The sequence below is a fragment of the Ursus americanus genome, chromosome 28, assembly GCF_024610735.1.
Source record: "Ursus americanus isolate L20-20 chromosome 28, mUrsAme1.1.p, whole genome shotgun sequence".
Taxonomy (NCBI): domain Eukaryota; kingdom Metazoa; phylum Chordata; class Mammalia; order Carnivora; family Ursidae; genus Ursus; species Ursus americanus.
The window spans coordinates 31,504,094-31,523,144 of NC_142154.1; the positions used below are offsets into that span (position 1 = coordinate 31,504,094).

General features: G+C 37.3%; 1 protein-coding gene across 9 annotated transcripts in view; it reads left to right on the forward strand.

Annotated features, from left to right (window-relative positions):
- MYO9A (myosin IXA) overlaps positions 1-19,051 on the forward strand; it is a 282,647-nt gene that overhangs the window by 232,449 nt on the left and 31,147 nt on the right. For all 9 annotated transcript variants that reach the window (XM_045795282.2, XM_087856814.1, XM_045795281.2 and 6 more), the window contains 5 exons: positions 11,951-12,143; positions 13,873-14,001; positions 14,803-14,908; positions 15,717-15,848; positions 16,579-16,702. In XM_045795282.2, the coding sequence (XP_045651238.2) occupies positions 11,951-12,143; positions 13,873-14,001; positions 14,803-14,908; positions 15,717-15,848; positions 16,579-16,702 (684 nt within the window). The remainder of the gene's footprint in view (positions 1-11,950; positions 12,144-13,872; positions 14,002-14,802; positions 14,909-15,716; positions 15,849-16,578; positions 16,703-19,051) is intronic.

The window sequence follows — 19,051 nt, forward strand, 5'->3', positions numbered from 1 at the left end:
AACATTTGAGAAAATTGATCATATGTTGGGTCAAAAAGCAAGTCATTACAAATTTCAGAGGATTGAAAATATTGAGAGTACAGTTTCTGACCAGAGTGAAATAAAGCTCTAAAAATCAACATAAAGATAACTAGACAATCCTCAAATACTTGGAATTTAAGCAGTATTCTTAGAAATTACAATAAAAATGAAAAGACATTTTGAACTAAATGATGAAAAGTATGACTAGGAACAAAAGTGTGGGTATAGCAAAAGTTGTGATTAGAGGACTATTTATAGTTATTTTAAATGTATACAGTTAGAAAGGATACAAAGATAGAAAATGGTCTAACCTTCTATTTCTAGAAGATAGGAAAAAATAATCTTAGCAAATTTAATCCAAAGGCAGTAGAAGGAAGATAATAAAGAGAAATAAAGGAAATCAAAAGCATTTGTTAAGAGATAAAAATCTAGAAAGCCAAATTTGAGCTCTTTGAAAAGACTAAAATAGTGGATAAACTCTTAGCAAGAGTGATCAATAAAAAGAACTTCTAAAAAACAAATTGTCATAAAAAACTCATGTATCAGTATAGATGCTATATATGTTAGAAAGGAAATTAAAGGCGATTAGGGGATACCTTGATGATACTAACAAATTTGAGAATTTAATAGGCAAATTCCCACAAAAATACAATTTAGCTAAACTAAGAAAAAATAGAAAATCTGAAGAGTCATATCAATTAAAATAATTAGTAATTGAAAATCTTTCCACAAAGAAATTCCAGGCCTGATAGTTTCATCATTGACTACATCCCAGTGTTTAAAAAAGAAACAACACTAATTTTCTATAAACTCTGCCAGAGAGTAGTAGAGGAGTGAATATGTCATAAATTTTTCCCCCAAAATTGAGTTATGAAGATAGTGAAACCTTGAAGTCAAACATGAAGGGGGTATTACAATAAAGGAAAATTGTAGGTCAGTCTATATCATTGCATAGATATTTAAGTCTTAAATTCTTAGCACATTGAATCTGTGCTAATGGTAAAAAATGAAAAAAAAAAACCTTGTGATAAAGTTGGTTTTTATTCTATGAATACAAAGGTGGTTTATCATTCAAAAATCAAGTGATGTGGACTTCCTGGGAAGACGGCATAATAGGAGCATCCTAAGCTCTCCTTGTCCCCTAGATACAACTAGATAATACCCACATCAGTGTAAATAACTCAGAAAAATGACCCAAAGACTGGCAGAACAGGTTCTCCACAGCTAAATGTAGAGAATAGGCCACATTGAAGAGGGTAGGAAGAGAGGACATGCAGTGGGAGCTAAATGGACCCACTGGACTGTGTGGGAGAGAGGGACTGCACAGACACAGGGGAGAGGACCGGACCCCACACCAGGTACCCCAGGTCTGGGGCACTCACATGGGAAAGAGTCCTCATAGCATTTGGCTTTGAAGACCAGAGGGACCTAACAATCAGTGGGCCTTAACACTAAACATTTATTTATTTATTTTTAAAGACTTTATTTATTTGTCAGAGAGAGAGAGAGAGAGCACAAGCAGGGGGAGTGGCAGGCAGAGGGAGAAGTAGGCTCCCCGCTGAACAAGGAGCCCGAGGTGGGACTCCCATCCCAGAACCCTGGGATCATGACCTGAGCCGAAGACAGATGCTTAACCAACTAAGCCACCCAGGCATCCGAACACTGGAAATAAAACAGTGTCTTGGCTCTGGGGGACCCAGGAAGGTGGAGCCCTCACATTTAAAGAGACAGAATAGCAAACAGTCCTGCTGAGATACAGCATAGAAGCAGCAGTTTCTGAAAAATGCCTGGGGTATATGGGAAGGAGATTTATTTCCTAATCTCAGAATATGGAGAGGCAGGGATCTTTTGGGGACTTCTCCAAGAACAGAAGAGATGGTGGGTGCCATTTCCTTCCTTGATGCCAGCCTAGATACACAGCCGTCTACAATAACTAGTGCTGCAACACCACTCTCCACCTAGCTTGCTAACAGTGCATCTGCCCCTGTGTTCTCCTGTAGAAACGGCCCCTCCAGTACACCCTTGGCCAGAGACCATCCAAAGTGGTACCATGAGCCTGGTAGTGTACAAGTGGCCCTGACAGGAGCCAGCACCACTCCAAAGTGTTTCTTGCTCTGGAGAGAGTGAAACATAACAACACATACCAGTATAAATTGCAGCCCCAGCAGTGGGCTAGGGACAGACATCATGTCCAACTGCAGGCCCTGCCCACCAGCAAAAGCGTCTCAGGAGACAACACAGGGAAAGTACCCAGTAGTTCAGTGCTGCTGCATCTCTGGCAAACTCCTGGTCTGATTACTTAAGCCCATGGTGGCCCCAGACTGGCCCACTAACAACACAGGGACCAAGCCCTGCCCACAACAGGCAGAGAGAGCCATTGTAGATGACTGGACTGAAGACTCAGTCACAATAACAGGGTGCATACAACACACATAGGAAACACCTCTGAAGCACCAGGTTCTGGTGAACAGGGAACTTTGCATTGTAGGCCATTATAAGACCTCTCTTTCATAAAGCCACCACTTTCAAGAGCAGGAGATGTAGCGGACTTTCCTAACACATAGAAACAGACCCAGAGAGTTAGACAAAATGAGGAGACAGATGAATGTGACCCAAATGAAAGAACAGGATAAAAATCACAGCAAGAGAACTAAATGAAGCAGAGAGAAGTAATATGCCTGATAGGGAATTTAAAGTAATGGTCATATAGATACTCACTGGCCTTGAGATAAGAGTGGAGGACCTCAGTAAGACCCTCAAAAGAAAACTTGGGAAAGAACCAGAGATTAAGAACCTAATAACTGAAATTAAAAATACGTTAGATGGACTAAATAGGAGACTAGAGGAAGCAGAAGAAGAGGTCAGCAGCCTGGAGGACAGAGTAATCGAAAGCAATCAAACTGAACAGGGGAGGGAAAAAAAAAATAAATGAAAATAGACTAAGGGAACTTGCAACACCATCAAGCTTAATGACAGTCACACAGTAGAGACCCCAGTGGAGAAGAGAGAGAAAAGAGGGCAGAAAATTTATTTGAGGAAGTAACAGTTGAAAACTTCCCTAATATGAAGAAGGAAACAAATCCAGATCCAAGAAGCACGGAGAGGCCCCAACAAAATCAACCCTAGGAGGTACACACGAAGACAGTAACTAACATGGCCAAAACTATTGATAAAGAGATCATTTTAAAAGCAGCAAGGGAAAACAGATACATACAAGGAAACCCCTTAAGGGTAACAGCTGATTTTTCAGTAGAAACTTTGAAGGCCAGAATAGAGTGGCATGATATATTGAAAATGCTGAAAGAAAAAACCTACAACCAAGAATACTCTATCCAGCAAGGCTATGAATTAGAATAGAAGGAGAGATAAAGAGTTTCTCAGACAAACAGAAGTTAAAGGAATTCATCACCACTAAACTAGCCCTACAAGAAATGTTAAAGGGGACTCTGGAAAGGAAAGACCGACCATAAGTAGGAGTAGTAAGAAAAATAGGAAGCATATACCCTATGACCCAGCATTTGCACTACTGGGTATTTACCCCAAAGATACAGACGTGGTGAAGAGAAGGGCCATATGCACCCCAGTGTTAGCAGCATTGTCCACAATAGCTAAATTGTGGAAGGAGCCAAGATGCCCTTCAACAGACGAATGGATAAAGAAGATGTGGTCCATATATACAATGGAATATTACTCAGCCATCAGAAAGAATGATTAGCCAACATTTGCAGCAACACGGATGGGACTGGAGGGGATTATGCTAAGTGAAATAAGTCAAGCAGAGAAAGACAATTATCACATGGTTTCATTCACTTATGGAACATAAGAAATAGCAGGAAGATCAGTAGGAGAAGGAAGGGAAGAAAGAAGTGGTGTAAACAGAAGGGGGAATGAACCATGAGAGACTCTGGACTCTGGGAAACAAACTGAGGGCTTCAGAGGGGAGGGGACTAGCCCGGTGATGGGTATTAAGGAGGGCACGTATTGCATGGAGCTCCAGGTGTTATACTCAAACAATGAATCACAGAACACCACATCAGAACTAATGATATACTGTACGGTGACTAATATAACATAATAAATTAAAAAAAAAAAGAAAGAAAAAGAAAAGAAACAAACTGAGGGCTTCAGAGGGGAGGGGACTAGCCCGGTGATGGGTATTAAGGAGGGCACGTATTGCATGGAGCTCCGGGTGTTATACTCAAACAATGAATCACGGAACACCACATCAGAACTAATGATATACTGTACGGTGACTAATATAACATAATAAATTAAAAAAAAAGAAAGAAAAAGAAAAACAGGAAGCATAAAAGTGGTAAAAACAAGTGTACCTATAAAAATCAGCCAGGGGACTAACAAAAGATGTAAAATGTGACACCATATACCTAGAACATGGGGAGTGGTGAGGAGTAAAGAATGGGCTCAAATTTCAGTGACCACCAACTTAATATAGACTGCTAAATGCATAAGGTGTTATATATAAAGCTAACGGTAATGACAAATTACAAACCGGTAACAGATATGCAAAAAGTAAAGAATAAGGAATACAAGCATATCACTATAGAAAACTAGCAAACCATGAGAGAAGAGAGCAAGAGAAGAAAGGAACAGAAATGAACTATAAAAGCAACCATAAAACAAGTTTAACAAAATGACAGTAAATACATACGTATCAGTATTTACTTAGAATGCAAATGGACTAAATTCTCCAATCAAAAAACGTGGTGTGATGGAATGGATTAAAAAAAACCCAAGTCCCATGTTGATACTTCCTACAACAGACTCATTTCCAACTTAAAGTCACCTGCAGATTGAAAGTGAAAGGATAGAAAGCATATATCATGCAAATGAAAGTGAAAAGAAAGCCGGGGTAACAATACTTGTATTGGACAAATCAGATTTTTAAAAAATTTTTTAAAGATTTTATTTATTTATTCGACAGAGAGAGAGACACAGCCAGTGAGAGAGGGAGCACAAGCAGGGGGAGTGAGAGAGGAAGAAGCAGGCTCTCAGCAGAGGAGCCTGATGTGGGGCTGGATCCCAGGAATCCGGGATCACGCCCTGAGCCGAAGGCAGTTGCTTAACGACTGAGCCACCCAGGGGCATCTGGCTGGCTCAGTTGGAGAAGCATGTGACTCTTGATCTCAGGTCATGAGTTCGAACCCCATGTTGCATATAGAGATTACTAAAAAAATTAATAAAAACTTTTTAAAAAATCATAAAAAAACAAAGACAGGAGACAAAGAAGGACACTATATAACCATAAAGGGAACAATCCAACAAGAAGATATAACAATTGTAAGTATTTATGTACCCAACATGGGAGCACCCAAGATACATTAAAGCAGCTAGTAACAAACATTAAGTAATCAATAGTAATACAATAATAGTAAAGGACTTTAATACCCCCATTACATTAATGAATAGATCACACAAACAGAAAATCAAGGAAACAGTGACTTTGAATGACACTTGGACCAGATGGATCTAAAATATATATTCAGAATATTCCATCCCTAAAATAGCAGAATACACATTCCTTTCAAGTGCACATGGAACATTCTGCAGAATAGATCACATATTAGACCAAAAATAAGTCTCAACAAATTCAGAAAGATTGAAGTCCTGCTGTATATCTTTTCTGACCACAGCAATGTGAAACTAGCAATCAACAACAAAAAAAAATCTGGAAAGAACACAAATACCTGGAGGTTAAATAACATGCTACTAAACGATGAATGGGTCAACCAAGGAATCAAAGAGGAAATTTAAAAAAATACATGGAGATAAATGAAAATGAAAAGCAAACAGTCCAAAATCTTTAGGATGCAGCAAAACCTGTCCTGAGAAGGAAGTTGAGAGCAGTACAGGCCTACTTCAAGAAGCAAGAAACATGTCAAATAAACAACCTACCCTTATACCTAAAAGAATTTAAAAAGAACAACAAACAAAACCCAAAACTAGTAGAAAGAAAGAGCAGAAATAAATGAAATAGAAACTAAAAAAAACCACGAGATCAGTGAGACCAGGAGCTGGTTCCTTGAAAAGATCAACAAAATTGATAAACCTTTAGCCAGACTCATAAAAAAATTAAAAAGGACTCAAACAAAATCAGAAATAAAAGAGCAGAAATATCCACTGACACCACAGAAATATAAACTTTTAAGAGAACATCGTGAAAAATTGTATGCCAACAAATTGGGCAACCTAGAGAAATGGATAAATTCCTAGAAATGTATAGCCTCCCAAAACTGAATAGGGAAGAAGTAGAAAATTTGAACGGACCAGTACCAGCAATGAAATTGAATCAGTAATTAAAAAACAAAACAAAACAAAACTTCCAACAAACAAAAGTCCCGGACCAGACAGCTTCACAGCTGAAATATACCAAACATCTAAAGAATAATTAATTAATAGCTGTTCTCAAACTATTCTAAACAAGAAGAAGAAGGAAATCTTTCGCATTCATTCTGTGAGCCCAGCATTACCCTGATATCAAAACCAGATAAAGGCAGTATAGAAAAAGAGAACTACAGGCCAATATCTCTGATAAATATAGATGCAAACATCCTCAACAAAATATTAGCAAAGTGAATTCAACAATGCATTAAAAAAAATCATTCACCATGATCAAGTGAGACTTATTCCTGGGATACAGGGGTGGTTCAGCATTTGCAAATCAATATGATATATCACATCAGCAAGAGAAAGTATAAAAACCGTATGATCATTGCAATAGATGCAGAAAAAATTTGACAAAGTATCCCATCCATTCATGATAAAAACCTTCAATAAAGTAGGTTTAGAGGGTACATACCTCCACATAATAAAGGCCATATATGGAAAACCCACAGCTAACCTCATACTTAATGGGGAAAAACTGAGAGCTTTTCCCCTAAGGTCAGGAATAAGACGATGTCCACTTTCGCCACTTTTATTCAACATGGTATTGGAAGTCCTTGCCACAGCAATCAGACAAAAAGAGAAATGAAAGGCATTTTTCCAAAGAAGACATGGAGATGGCCATCAAACAGAAAAAGATGCTCAACATCACTCACCATGAGGGAAATACAAATCAAAAGCACAGCGAGATACCACCTCATTCCTATCAGAATGGCTAAAACTGTATCCTGTGGAAGGAGCTGAGATGCCCTTCAACAGATGACTGGATTAAGAAGATGTGGTCCATATATACAATGGAATATTACTCAGCCATCAGAAAGAACGATTACCCAACATTTGCAGCAACGTGGACGGGACTGGAGGAGATTATGCTAAGCGAAATAAGTCAGGCAGAGAAAGACAATTATCATATGGTTTCACTCATTTGTGGAACATAAGAAATAGGAAGATTGGTAGGAGACGGAAGGGAAGAATGAAGGGGGGGTAAACAGAAGGGGGAATGAACCATGAAGAGACTATGGACTCTGGGAAACAAACTGAGGGTTTCAGAGGGGAGGCGGGTGGGGGATTGGGCTAGCCCAATGATGGGTATTAAGGAGGGCACGTATTGCATGGTGCACTGGGTGTTATATGCAAATAATGAATCATGGAACATTGCATCAAAAACTGGGGATGTACTGTATGGTGACTAATATAACAAAATAAAAATTAAAAAAAAAAAGAATGGCTAAAACTGAAAAACACAAGCAGTAACAAGTGTTGGTGAGGATGTGGATAAGAAGGAACCCTCGTGCAGTGTTGGAATGCAAACTGGTGCAGCTGCTGTGGAAAACAGTATGGAGGTTCCTCAAAAAGCTAAAAATAAAATTACCACATGATCCTATAATTCCCCTACTTTGTATTTACCCAATGAATACGAAAACATTAATTCAAAAAGATATATGCACCCGTGTGTTTATTGCAGCATTATTTACAATAGCTAAATTATAGAAGCAAAATAAATGTCCATTGATAGATGAATGGATAAAGAAGATGTGGTATATATACACAATGGAATATTACTCTGCCATAAAAAATGAAATCTCGCCATATGCCACAACGTGGATGGGTCTAGAAAGTATAATTCTAACTCTGAAGTAAGTCAGGAAAAGACAGGTACCATATGATTTTATTCATATGTGGAATTTCAGAAACAAAACAAAGAAAAAAATAGACAAACCAAAAAACAGACTCTTAAATATATAGAACAAACTCTGATGGCTACCAGAGGGGAGATTGGTTGGGGTATTGGTAAGATAGGTGAAGAGGGTTTAAGGTACACTTACGTAACATGATGAGCACTGAGTAGTATGTAGAATCGTTAAATCACTATATTGTACACCTAAAAGTAATATAGCAATGTATGTTAACTATACCATAATTAAGATTAATAAGAAAAATTTTCTCCCTGAAAAAAATAAAAAGTGATAAAATTCACATTGAACAAATAAAAAAATATGTTTATCTTAAAGAGAAGAAACATTAGATAAAATTCAAAACCCACTCATTATTCAAAGAAACCACCAATAAATAATCTACCACAGAGTGGGAGAATGCATTTGCAATCCATACAACCATCTTGGATCTACAATATCTAAAAAGCATCAAAAATCAGTAAGAAAGATGGTCAGCTCTGTAGAAAAATGAGCACATGGCTTAATCAAGCACTTGACAAAAGACCAGTAGACGTGAAAAGGTGTCCACCTTCACTAATCAGGGAAATACAAATTGAAACCATAGTGAAATATATACCCACTTGAATGATTAAATGGAAAACATCCTAACAAGGTTGTAGAGCAGCTTGGACTTTAGTACATTACTGGTAGGAGTATAAGTTGGCGTAAGTAATCTTGACGTTTTGGCAGTCTTTATCAAATCTGAGCATAAGCATTTCTAATGACTCAGCAGTATCACTCCAAGATACATACCCAGCAAATATACATAAATGTTTGTGCCAAAAGACAAATAAAAGAACATTCATATCAGCACTGAGATATCCCCAAATTAGAAGAAAGCTAAATGTCCATCAGCAATAGAATGTATAAATAAATTATGGTATACAGTTGACTCTGGAACAACATGCCACTGCACAGTGGAAAATCTGTGTTATAAGTTTTGACTCCCCCAAAACTTAACTATTTATAGCCTACTGTTGACTGGAAGCCTTACCTATAACGTAAATGGTTGATTAACACATATTTTGTATGTTATATATATTATATACTATTCTTACAGTAAAGTAAGTTAGAGAAAAGAAAATGTTATTAAGAGAATTATAAGGAAAGAAAATAGATTTGCAGGGCTGTGTTTATTTTTGAAGCTTTTATTTATTTGAGAGGGAGAGAGTGCGAGTAGTGGGGAAGAGCAGAGGGAGAGGGACAAGGAGACTCCCACTGAGCAGGGAGCCTGATGTGGGCTCCATCCAGGACCCTGAGATCATGACCTGAGCTGAAGGCAGACGTTAGCCAGTTGAGCCACCCAGGTGCCCCTATACTGTATTTATCGAAAAAAAATCCACATATATTGGACCTGCATGATTCAACCCTTGTTCAAGGGTCAACTATTTATATAATGGAATACTATATGAGCTTAAGCTATTTTTACTCAGACAAGATGTTGAAGCCAGAAACAAAAGAGCACATACCATATTATTTTATTTATATAAAGTTCAAGAATGGTTGAAAGTAACTCATGGTAAACATATTATATGATACCATTAATAAATGTTGAAAAGTAGGTAAAACTAATTTATACTGATAGACGTACATATGCTGATTATTTATCAAAATACATAGTGGCTGGGATGGTTTTGAGGAGAATTTTATACTGCTCGTTGTATTCTATTTCCTGACTTGGGTCCTGATAACAAGTGTGTATCAACTTTGTCAAAGTCTGTCAAGCTGTACACTTAATAGTTTGTACACCTTTATGTATGTAAGTCATATACTTCAATGAATTTTTATTTAAAATATATAAGGTAGTTTGGAGGGAAAATAACTATAAATACATATTTTTACAAAGAAAACTCAAATTTTTTTTCAGTTGTAAATAGTGAAATTAATTTCTCTTAATTTCAAGAAATAGAATTTTTTAGCATATATGCTTTAAATTAGTTGGTTTCAAATCAAATGATTTAAAAAATTTGTTAATACCATCAAGTATTTTGATTTTCTGCTTTCACAGATCTTTATTAACATGCCTAATGCTCTGGGGATAGCCATAACATTTAAATAAAGAGGTTATATGTGTGTATGTGTACATACACATACACACATGTTTGTGCCACAGTGATAGCAAGAAGTTTGGGTAAAGTTTATTTTGTTTTAATCATTGCAGCGAGCAGTATTTAACAGTTTATTGAGCATTTGCCATGTATCAGATACTGTGCTATGTATGTTCATTTGTTACTTAATCTTCGTGGTACCCTGTGAGGTAGAAAAGTGATATTTCTATTGCAAATATGAAATTACGTAAATAACCTAGGCAAAATTTTAATTTGCATCCTCTAAATATTTTAAGATTAAATGTCCTTTCTCTTCTACCTCAGACTTGGAGAAACTTTCAGAGATACTGCCTTATATTAAGATAACATGCTTCAAAGTAGATGTGCTGTTAATTCTCTTAAGAATTAAGTGCTGGAATGCAGAGTATATATAGGTGAAATTGCATAATAATTTCGTTAGCTGTCAGGACAAGACCCAAAGTTTGTGCTTTAGTACCTGAAGCCCTTTGTAATCTGTCTAGTGTTTTCTCATTTTTAGTTCAGCCATATCAGATTACTTTTAGTTTGTTTTGCCTAACTTTTTTCTGTGTTTTCTGTGCTTAAAAGGTTCTTGCCTTTTCTTCTTATGTACTATTTGCTTTCCAACGGTTAGGTTAAGCATCAGGTCTTAATGAAGGTCATTAGTTGTTACCCAGCCCAATCCTTCCCAATCTAGTTGTTTTATTTCCGTGACTCCATATTACCTAATAAATCTGTTTTTACTGTTTACTTATCGCCACACATTAACACTGCTAGTCTTAGCACTAGTCCTAGGGTAAAGACTGTCTTCTCTTACTTGATTTTGTTTTCCTGTTACCTAGCACATAAATGACAAATGTATTAACATAAGACTGGAAGGGGAAATTAAGATAATTCAAGAAATATCTTCAGTGTTAGACTCAAGAATGTTTGTACCTTACTTTGATACATACTAGTTAATCACTGAAGGTTTTTTTGGATACTAAAGTAGATTATATATACTATACAATGTATTAAAAGGGGAGAAAATGGATGTGGGGAAATTCACCAAGAAGCTGTTGGAAATAGTTAAAGTGGGCAGACATATAGGTTTGAAATAGGGTGGTGGCAATAGAACAGAAAAGAAAAAATAGGGTGTGCTGACTGACCACAAGAACTTGGCACTGACTGGATGCGGACTGAGGGAGAGAATGCATGTTGTGTTAGAGAAGGAGAATGATGCAAGAGAAGGAAGAGACAAAAAAGATTTACAAAAAAGGTTTCAGTCTCAGAGGTAATACCTGGTATTTTTCTTTTCTGTGAATTACTTCGAATAATCTTCAGGATAAGCTCTTCTTTTGCAGTCACATAAACTATAGTAAGTAAGGTTATGATATCAGATACACTACTGAAGTAAATAAGAAAGGGCTCGAACACGAATCATGGGCCAATCTGTGTGTGCCTCTGCCTTTAGCTATGATATCATTGTTCAGTTAAACATCCCCAAAGTTTACATGAGCATTGAAGGCCACTGCCTTCATTCTCTACCCTCTTATATTTTGAGGGGATTCCTAGTGGGAAAGGATTGAAACTAACATCTGACTTGATATATATTGTCAGCGTTAACCATAATTCCCTTTCCCTCCAACTCTTATAACTTTGCATGAAACTTCAGGGAAATATAAAATATTTCCTCTTAAATAACTGGTTAAACACATTTAAAGATGTTTGAATGTATTTGGAAACAAAAATTTATCTTCCATTTAGTATGATCCAGAGCTGTCATCTCGACAATTTGGGGTTGAATTGTCCCGTTTGACCAGTGAAGAACGAACTGTTCCTTTAGTGGTGGAAAAGCTCATAAACTACATTGAAATGCATGGACTGTACACAGAAGGTATTTATCGAAAGTCTGGTTCAACTAATAAAATCAAGGAGCTTCGACAAGGTCTAGATACAGGTAAGATGGTGCTCTCCAAATCAAGACCAAGTGCTTTTATTTAAATAGATCATTTCATGCTTTTTTTAAGTTTTCATTACATGTTGATCTTTTTCTTGCAGCCAGAAGAATGCCATCTTTTCTGTGGTGCTTATTAATCATTTGTGGCTTTCTAAAAGTCTTTGTTTTTGTGTGGTCAATTCAGCACATATATATTGAGTATATCATTTGTACAAGGCACCGTTAGGTACTTCACACAGCTCTCATTTAAAATCTTAACGGTTTGGTAAGATCGTGATATCTGTAATTAAGAAATTTTAGGTTCAGGGAGATTAAATGGTAATCTGTTGATGATGATGTAGAGCAGTGTGCTAATCCTCACAACATCCTATGAATTAGGGATTATTATCCCTGTTTACAGAGAAAGAAACTGATGCTTACAGAGGATCTTGCCCAAAGACGCACCACCAATAAGTGATCAAGCTAGGATTTAACCCCAGATGTTCTGCGTTCGTAATCTAAACTATCGCCTGTTGGTCTCTATTACTCTGACTTCAGGTGTCTTTCTGATGCATGTTCTCACCTTCTTACATTCATGACATAGTTATTTAAACTGTTAATTGGTGGATTGAACACGTACCTGTATAGAGGTATAGCCTCAACCCTGGAATATATATGCAAGAGTTGGACTTTGGTTTCATTGTCAACTTCTACTCTTTACCACTATAGGGAAGGAATAGATTGTTGTTGCTGTTGTTGTGTTTTTAAAGATTTTATTTCTTTATTTGAGAGAGAGAGAGAGCGAGCGAGCAGGGGGAGGAGCAGAGGGAGAAGCACACTCCCTGCTGAGCTGGGAGCCTGCTGTGCAGCTCAATCCCAGAACTCCAGGATCATGACCTGAGCGGAAGACAGACGCTTAACCATCTGAGCCACTCAGGCGCCCCAGAATAGATTGTTTTGAATCACACCTAGATACAAAGCTTATCTCTGTGTCTCCAAGAACTACCCACATGCTTTTTCTTTATAGTTTTTTTGTTTGTTTTGGTTTTTTTAATGAGCAAATCAGGGAGAGATTAGTCAATATGGAAATAACAACAGAAAATGCCTGGTAAAACTCAAGCAGGACATTCTGCCTACCAGAAATTCCGTCTACTCCAGGTTAAAGGCAGTTGACACTTGGTCTCTTGTACCTTGGGTCAGCACAAGTGAAAAACCATTCATCCTATATCCTCCAAATCATTTCTTTTGTATAACTTTGGGGAGTTTATAAGTGAAACAGAGTAAGGGTATGTTCATTACATTTCCTGTATTCACTTATTACTGTCCGTTCACCTTTAAAAATGACTTAAAATTAGCCTTATTTTTAGAAAATGTCCTCTGGGCCTTTTTCCCATCTGCCATCCTAAAGATTGCCACTCAAAGTGTGGTTCACAGATCAATACACAATATAAGTACAGAAATTGAGAGCAAACATTTAGAAACATTTATAGTGGTTATTTAACAGTTCTTTAACATGAAAGCATATGGTATTTTATTTTACATATCTCAGTCTACGAGAGATTTGGAAAACAAAAAACTGTTCCTTTACCACAGTTACAAGTGCTGTTCCAAAGCATGGAATTAGATTGTAGAAGATATTAGTTTGACTAAGAACATGAAGGCTTCTTTTGGTGCTGACAGTTTCTAAAGTGAATTATTTGAAACTCTTTGCATGTTTTGGCTTTGTTGTCTAACTCTTGTCTCTAAATAGATGCTGAGTGTGTAAACCTGGATGACTATAACATACATGTCATTGCAAGTGTATTCAAGCAATGGCTTCGAGATTTGCCTAATCCACTCATGACCTTTGAACTCTATGAGGAGTTTCTTCGAGCTATGGGTAAGTGCAGGCTTCCTGGATTTGAGGGAAGGTCTACACTTGGGAAAGGAATGCTGTCTTCATTATAGATTATTTAGCCATCCTCTAATGGTTTAATCCATATAGATCCAAAAATAAGCTTTTGACAGTCAATACAGAACTGCTGGTGTACTTTCACCTAGTCAAATGTTGACTTTTGAGAGATTCATTAAAATGTCAGTATCCTAAAAGTTTTCTGAGTAGGTCATTTCGTTGCTTCTCACAAAGAGATTTCAAAACTAAGATTATAAATAAATTAAAAGACTAAATAGATTTAAGGGCTGGCTTATATTCATTTAAATTGTGAATCTAGGCAAGAACTCTATTTTATGCAAAGCCTACCAGGTGATGGAGTTGTTTCAGTGCTACAGATGTGTAGAATGTTGCTGGAGGCCTGCCTAAAAGTGTTTAGGCCCTGAGGCATGACTCCTCAAATTCCCATAAGACCAATTTATAAATTACATGGCAATTAATTAATTTTAATAGGGAATCAGTCTGCCACAAAATGCCTTAAAAAACTAGGACATCTCTTTCCCTCTGTTGTAGTAGGATTACTGGGGTATAGATTAAAACTCAGGAGACTGCTTAGTGAATATAGAACTCAAGCAAAGGAAGATTAGTGGTAACTGACCTGCTCTTTTCCTGCCGTACAGATACACCTGCCTCTCCTAAAACTTTAAAATTTAGAGCCAGGCTCCCTTGCTACCTACTATCTGTTCAGAAGGAAGGTGTCGCATACTGGAGGGGATATTCAATCTTACTGGCTGTCCTTAATCTTTTTAGGCCTTCAGGAGAGGAAAGAAACAATCCGTGGTGTATACTCTGTGATTGACCAACTCTCCCGAACTCATCTCAACACGCTGGAACGCCTCATCTTTCATCTAGTCAGGTAATTTCAAGGAGCAAGGGAATGTATAATAGTTTTTCTTGGATTATTTTCAGTAAGTGAAGAACTCCTTCATTTGGAAAACTGACAGATCTTCTTTTTCCTGCTTATAAAGTTAATGCCTCAAACAGGTGCTTACAATTCCTTGCAGCAGAAATCCTCGGCTGAGTTGGACTTCAGGGCAGGGACTTCTCTGCCCTGTTTGAGCCATGTAACAACTTCAGCCTCATGGTGGCACTGTGTAGCCGAGCCTGTTCTCATTCCTGAAACTAAAAAGTAGAAAGGAGGTGTATATGTCTTGACATAACCTAATTCATAGGAGGTAGGTTTAGATGGTGCTCGAGAATTGACTGACCAAAGAGACTTCAGGAGTGGTCTCTCTTCTCTGAGTATAAATATCTGCAGTGGTTGGGAAGAAAGCCATCTTTATTGTGATCAGATAAATCTCTGGTAAATATTACATAAATGTTAGCTGAATATCTGCTATGACTGTCTGAGAATGCCTTAAAGTCTCTACTCGGTGTTCCTTAGACACGTTCATCAGGGGTATGGCAGTGGGTCAGAAATTTCCTTTGATAAGCTATCTGCTGGCCTGTATTGCTTCAAGTAAGGAACAGAGTGGAAGTGCATTTTCCAGAGGCAAAGGAACAGCTTTGGGAAAAGTCTGCAAGTGTCTCCTTTCAACTGATATGACTATCCTTCCAGTACTCTGCAGCTGATGTCGTATGTCTTCTTTCTCTCATGTCCTTTGCCTATGTCCTTACTATTTTCCCTTTTAATCCCCACTTCGCTTGGTTTTTTTATTCCTTAGGATTGCTCTACAGGAGGAAACTAATCGAATGTCTGCTAATGCTTTGGCCATTGTGTTTGCTCCCTGCATTCTTCGATGCCCTGACACCATTGACCCACTACAAAGCGTGCAAGACATCAGTAAGACTACCACGTAAGGCCAGTTACCATCACCTCCACAAGACCCCAGGGACTTCTGAGTCAGTGTAGCCACTTTATCCAGATATCAGACATAGTGAATGATTTCAAAAGTTCCGACGTTTTTAAGAAGATTACTAGACACTGTTGCGTTTTCTTATGCTGAGGATGAAAATTTTCTTTAGCTTTTCTTCAATTAGACATCATTTGTTTTGAAGGGTCTTTTTAAATTTAGCTTTTCTTTAGGAATGCTTATAGTCTCTAAAAATATTTTAAAATTCCATTTTACCAAATTACATGTACTTTGTCACTTCCTATAATCTAGTCTAACTGGCTCTGAATCCCTTTGGCCTTAGTACTTCAATATTTCTGTATTTCACTTTAGCCTTTTTTTATGGGCCTCTGCTTTCCTTCTAGAGTAATGGTTCTTAACCTTGGCTGCAAAAGAAGCTTTAAAAAATCCTGGTGTTTGTGTCCTATCCCTAGAGAGTCTAATTTAATTGGTTTAGGGTGTGGCCTGGGCATTGCAACGTACAATTGCTTCTCAGATGGATACTGAAGTGCAGCCAAAGTTGTGAACCACCATTATATAAACCTTGTCTTAGAGCTCATAAAATAAGGAATGTTGATTTTTCTTTCATCCTCCAAATGTCTGCCACATTTAGCTGAAAAGCAGTCTGGGAGAGCTACACTTTATTTGGCTTACTTCAGCTCTTAACAGTTTTCTCTTTTTCCTCCCATTTCAGCTGTGTGGAGCTGATTGTTGTAGAACAGATGAATAAATACAAGGCTCGTCTCAAAGACATCAGTAGCCTGGAATTTGCTGAGAATAAGGCAAAGACCAGGCTGTCACTGATTCGGAGATCAATGGTAAGATGTAAGATGTGGAATCCAGGGGAAAATGGGAGCCTTCCTGAGGTTTTAAGTGTGCATTTATGGTGTAAAGAGAGATTATTCTCCAGATCTTTTTCACATGGAACATTAAAAAGAAACCACTTTATCTCAGGGTACTGTGGTTGCCTCTTGTTTGATCTTTTAGCCCTCTTTAGTTACATGTACAGAATATATGCAGTTAAATGTGCAGAATTTTTAAATCAAGTATTTGGGTAAAATGTTGGTGGTTTAATAATCTGTCCTGTTTTCTTTTTCTGTCCTTTCTATGAAAATTTAATCTATCCTAACTTTTTCTCTACTTCCTTCCACCATCTGTTCCACCCTCAACCATGTCACCTTTGATCTTCCTGCCAATACTCCTTCGATGTAGAGAACTTAATCATATGCAAGAATGTGATTTGTAAGGAAATGGAATTCCATCTATGAGTCTACTATTATCAAACAAAGATTTTTAAGGGCATATTGTTAGGTTTTGGGGAAAGCCTTACAATAATGATGATTTATTTTCTCCATTTGCCCACTTTTCTGTTTAATATCTTCCTTTGTAACCGGTGACCTATACATAAACAACTTCAGTTCTTACTGACCAACGATTGGTAGGGTCTGGATTACTGGAAAACTACTGCTGCATTAAAGTTTAATCATTTGCTACCCTTCCCCTCAACTGTAAAACAAAACTGTAGTAATGAAGATCCAGTTAGATCCCCAGGAAGTCTCTAAAGAGAAGCAGGCTTCCCTGTCATCATGTTCATGCTTTTCCAGGGACCCAGCAATACTTCATCCATATCTTCATGATTTATACTTAGATTAAAATAACTCAGTTTCTTTGTTTAGTACTTAAACTGCCTGGCACAGAATAAATCCTAACAAATATGTCCGTTGATTAAATTAGTGAAGGGTCTTCTCTAAAAACAAGCATAAACATAGACTTTTTCAGGCAGTTAAGGTATTAAATAAAGTTAATTGTAGGACACTTTTTAAAATCTTTTCCCTAGAAAATGAAAACAGAAACCCCATTTAAAAGTGAAACCCTTTCTGGTAGTCTGAATTTTCAGGAGCTCAGTTCTAAAAGGCCCAATTTAGAAGAAGAAAGGGAAGAGACCTTTTACTCTTAAGCTACTTTTCAAAGCAGCTAGACACGCTGTGCTTTTTTTTTTTTTTTTAAACTGATGCTGCAGAAGACGGATATATTCAGTCCATTGAAAGATTAAACCTTCTCTTTTAATGGGGCAATGACATGTACATTCTAACCTTCTGCTTTCCTTTTCATGTCCTTCCTAATCCAGAAACCTGTACTAATTGCAGTTAGATTTATGAGCATTACCCGCAATTCAGTCTCGGTATGTATTAATATTGCACTGTGTCACAGCCACTTTACATTATTGTCTCTCATCCATCTAGGAGTTGTTCTGCTCTGTCTATCATCCATGCCTGTTCACCCTCCATGTACAGCCCCAGTTCAGGCCCCACTTTCTGACCAGCCTTCACTTGTTTTTCTCTTACTCTCTTTCTTTAGAACCTTCACTTGTCTTCCTCTGTATCATACAATTGAATAGTGTCCATTTACAATATACTAGTTTTTGCTCTTTGTCAGATAAGCCACTTTGTGGATTTCTTCTTTGGTTGGATCATTAAAAGGTGAACATTGAAAGCACTGAGGTATCAAATTAATTTTTGCTCAAGAACTTTGTTCTCATCAGTCTCTTTCACTTTATTACTTGAAAAACCTGTTACTACTTTTAGCCTCCTCCATCCTTAGTAATGCTTATTTCTCCATTCATATAGAAGTATAGCTCTTATCTGCTTACCATTTTTCAGAAAGAACAGCAAATGGTAGTGAGAAAATTGATAGACCGGTTCTAGACTTAAATATCATAGTATAATAGAGCTCATACCAGGATTTCATTTATTATATGAAAAAGGAATGGAGAGATGGAAAGCTAAGAACACCAGTATATATGGAAACTAACTTCAGAGGCTCTCCATCTATGTGTAACTAGTTCATTGAGGATCTCAATTTACTGTGATCTAAACACAGATCAGTTTTGCTTTTTACCTAGTAACTGCCTGCCAACTCCACCATGTCTGACTCCCCTTTCCGAATGGATGTCAATTGCTTTCACAGCATCTTGTCACTATTCTGCAATGTTTAAACACTCTAGTTTCATGCCAGTATTTATGAATTAGTTCCCTTCGTTTTATAACTTGAGTCACAGAGTTGATTCAGTACTCTTGTCTCTTTTTCCTAGGACAGAATAGGACATCCCCCTTAATCTGGGGATGAAAACTTTAGGGGTGGGTGAGTAAGTTCTTTTTGTCACACAT